The 2,034-nt window shown below is 37.1% G+C and overlaps 1 protein-coding gene across 1 annotated transcript; it reads right to left on the bottom strand.

Moving 5' to 3' along the window:
- Positions 1-852: 852 nt before the first annotated feature.
- Positions 853-1,776, bottom strand: LOC123376831 (G-protein coupled receptor 55-like). Its single transcript, XM_045029072.1, has one exon. It carries the CDS (start codon positions 1,774-1,776, stop codon positions 853-855), a length of 924 nt encoding a protein of 307 aa, XP_044885007.1.
- Positions 1,777-2,034: the final 258 nt, after the last annotated feature.

The raw sequence follows: 2,034 nt of genomic DNA, 5'->3' as shown, positions 1-2,034 counted from the left end.
TCCTAATATTAACTATGAAAGTATAGCTCTTTTTTATTGACCTTATTTTGTGGCTCACAAGTTATAAATCAAACATATATGTATCTGGTATAGTTGTAAATATATGCAAGTACATACAGACAGACATTAGCATAAATAAACTGCCTATAAAATATTATTTTTCCAGAGCAGGACATTGGTGTCCTCTATAGAGAAATCTTTTTCCCCCACAACATTTGTAAAAATAAAATTACTCCAGGACTTTATGTGAAGACTCAAGCAGAGCAAAGTGTTATGATGAACATGAAAAACAGATTTCATAACTGAAAGTACTTTTACTATAGCAGCATGAATCATGTCACTATGATACTCTTATCAAAGTTAAGCAATGCAAAGGCAGGCAGCAAATGTCATGTTTGTATTGTACTGTATATCTTTGTCTTACATATAAATACATTTTGATTACCCACAATTCCTTTTATATGATGTTTCACTGAGCGCACTATTCTGTTTTTTTCACGTGGATGTCAAAAAATTGCGATAATGAGAAATTCACAAACCCCAAACCACAGTATGTCCAGCTGCATGTTCTGAAAACTGTCTGAAGCAGGGGGGAGAGACCTAAATGAAACTCTGATTGGATTTTAAGGTTAAAAAAAAGCCAAGTATACAATTGCACACTCAAAATGGATACCTAATTTGTGTTCACAATAACCTTCAAAGTTGGAGAAGACTTTTGAATAACTCGTTTTACTTTTGGCCTATCCCTAACAAACAGTTTCTGTTTGTCAGTGAGACTGGATTTGGAATGAATGAATGTTTTAAATTAGCATTAGACAACATAGATTCTTTCACTTGGGCATGATATTTCTGTTATAGTTTACGCAGTTCAATCAAAGCACTAGTTGGAGTGGCAGAAATAGATTTCTTGCGAAATTCTTCTGTGGCAAAGTAGTAACAGATGGCATCCAGGCAGCAGTTGACATTTGCTAAACACATTGCCACCTGTATGAAGAGACTAATGCTTTGTTTCACAGTGCAGTTCACAATGATGTGCTGTCTTACCAGGAACTGCAGAAAGATCCCAAGATGGAATGGTGTAAAGGAGACAACAAACACCATGAGGTTGGCTAAAATGATCCATATAGAGGCAGCTTGCTCAGCCCACTGCTGCCCCTGGTTTTTACGCCTCCAAAGAGTCTGGATGATCTGAACAGAGCAATAAACCATCAGAGTCAAAGGGATGAGAAATCCAAAGATTTCAACAGAAAGGATGATGGGAATATCCCATGCCTGTTCTGACATATTGTGGAAGCACTTGACTTTGTCATTGTTGTGGAAGTCATAGATAGGGATGCTGCTAAGCCAAACTATAACCCAAATGCAACAGCATACCATGATTGCCTGTTTGGGGGATCGGAAAGCTCTGGCTTTGAGTGGGTGCCTTATAGCAATATATCTGTCCAAGCTAATACAGACAATGATGAAAATACTCCCATACATATTGACGAAGTAGAGAGCCTCTATAAATTTGCATAAGAGCCTCTGCTGCTCTCTTCTGGAATAGTACATCTTGAAAGGAAGTGAGAAAAGAAGAAGCAGATCCGCAAGAGCAAGGTTTATCATGTAGATTGATGACTCTGTCTGTTTCTTCCAAGAATAGAACACCCAGAGGGCTATCAAATTCAGAATCAAACCAATAATGAAGGTAGGTATGGAGATCACGAGCTGGAGAGACTTCATTATAGTATCAATACGGTCAAAGGAGCACTCCTTGCTGAAGCTGTTGTCATCCATTTGTCCTCTAAAACATACACACACAGGTTAAAACCACTAGATTCTCAGATTCCAAATAAATAATATAAAATATTGAATACAATTTTCTAAAGCATCTAAGTCCCATTTTCAAAAGTGTCTAAGTAACTTAGGCCCCTAAATCCCATTGACTTTGAATGAGACTTGACCATGATTTTCAAAAGTCACTATTAATTTTAACTTCATTCTGTTATAATTTTGCGTGGCCAGCATGAGATACCATAAAGGGGCCTGATTTTT

This window comes from Mauremys mutica, chromosome 9 (genome assembly GCF_020497125.1).
Source record: "Mauremys mutica isolate MM-2020 ecotype Southern chromosome 9, ASM2049712v1, whole genome shotgun sequence".
NCBI classification, from domain to species: Eukaryota; Metazoa; Chordata; order Testudines; family Geoemydidae; genus Mauremys; species Mauremys mutica.
This window is presented reverse-complemented; position numbering and strand designations above follow the sequence as displayed.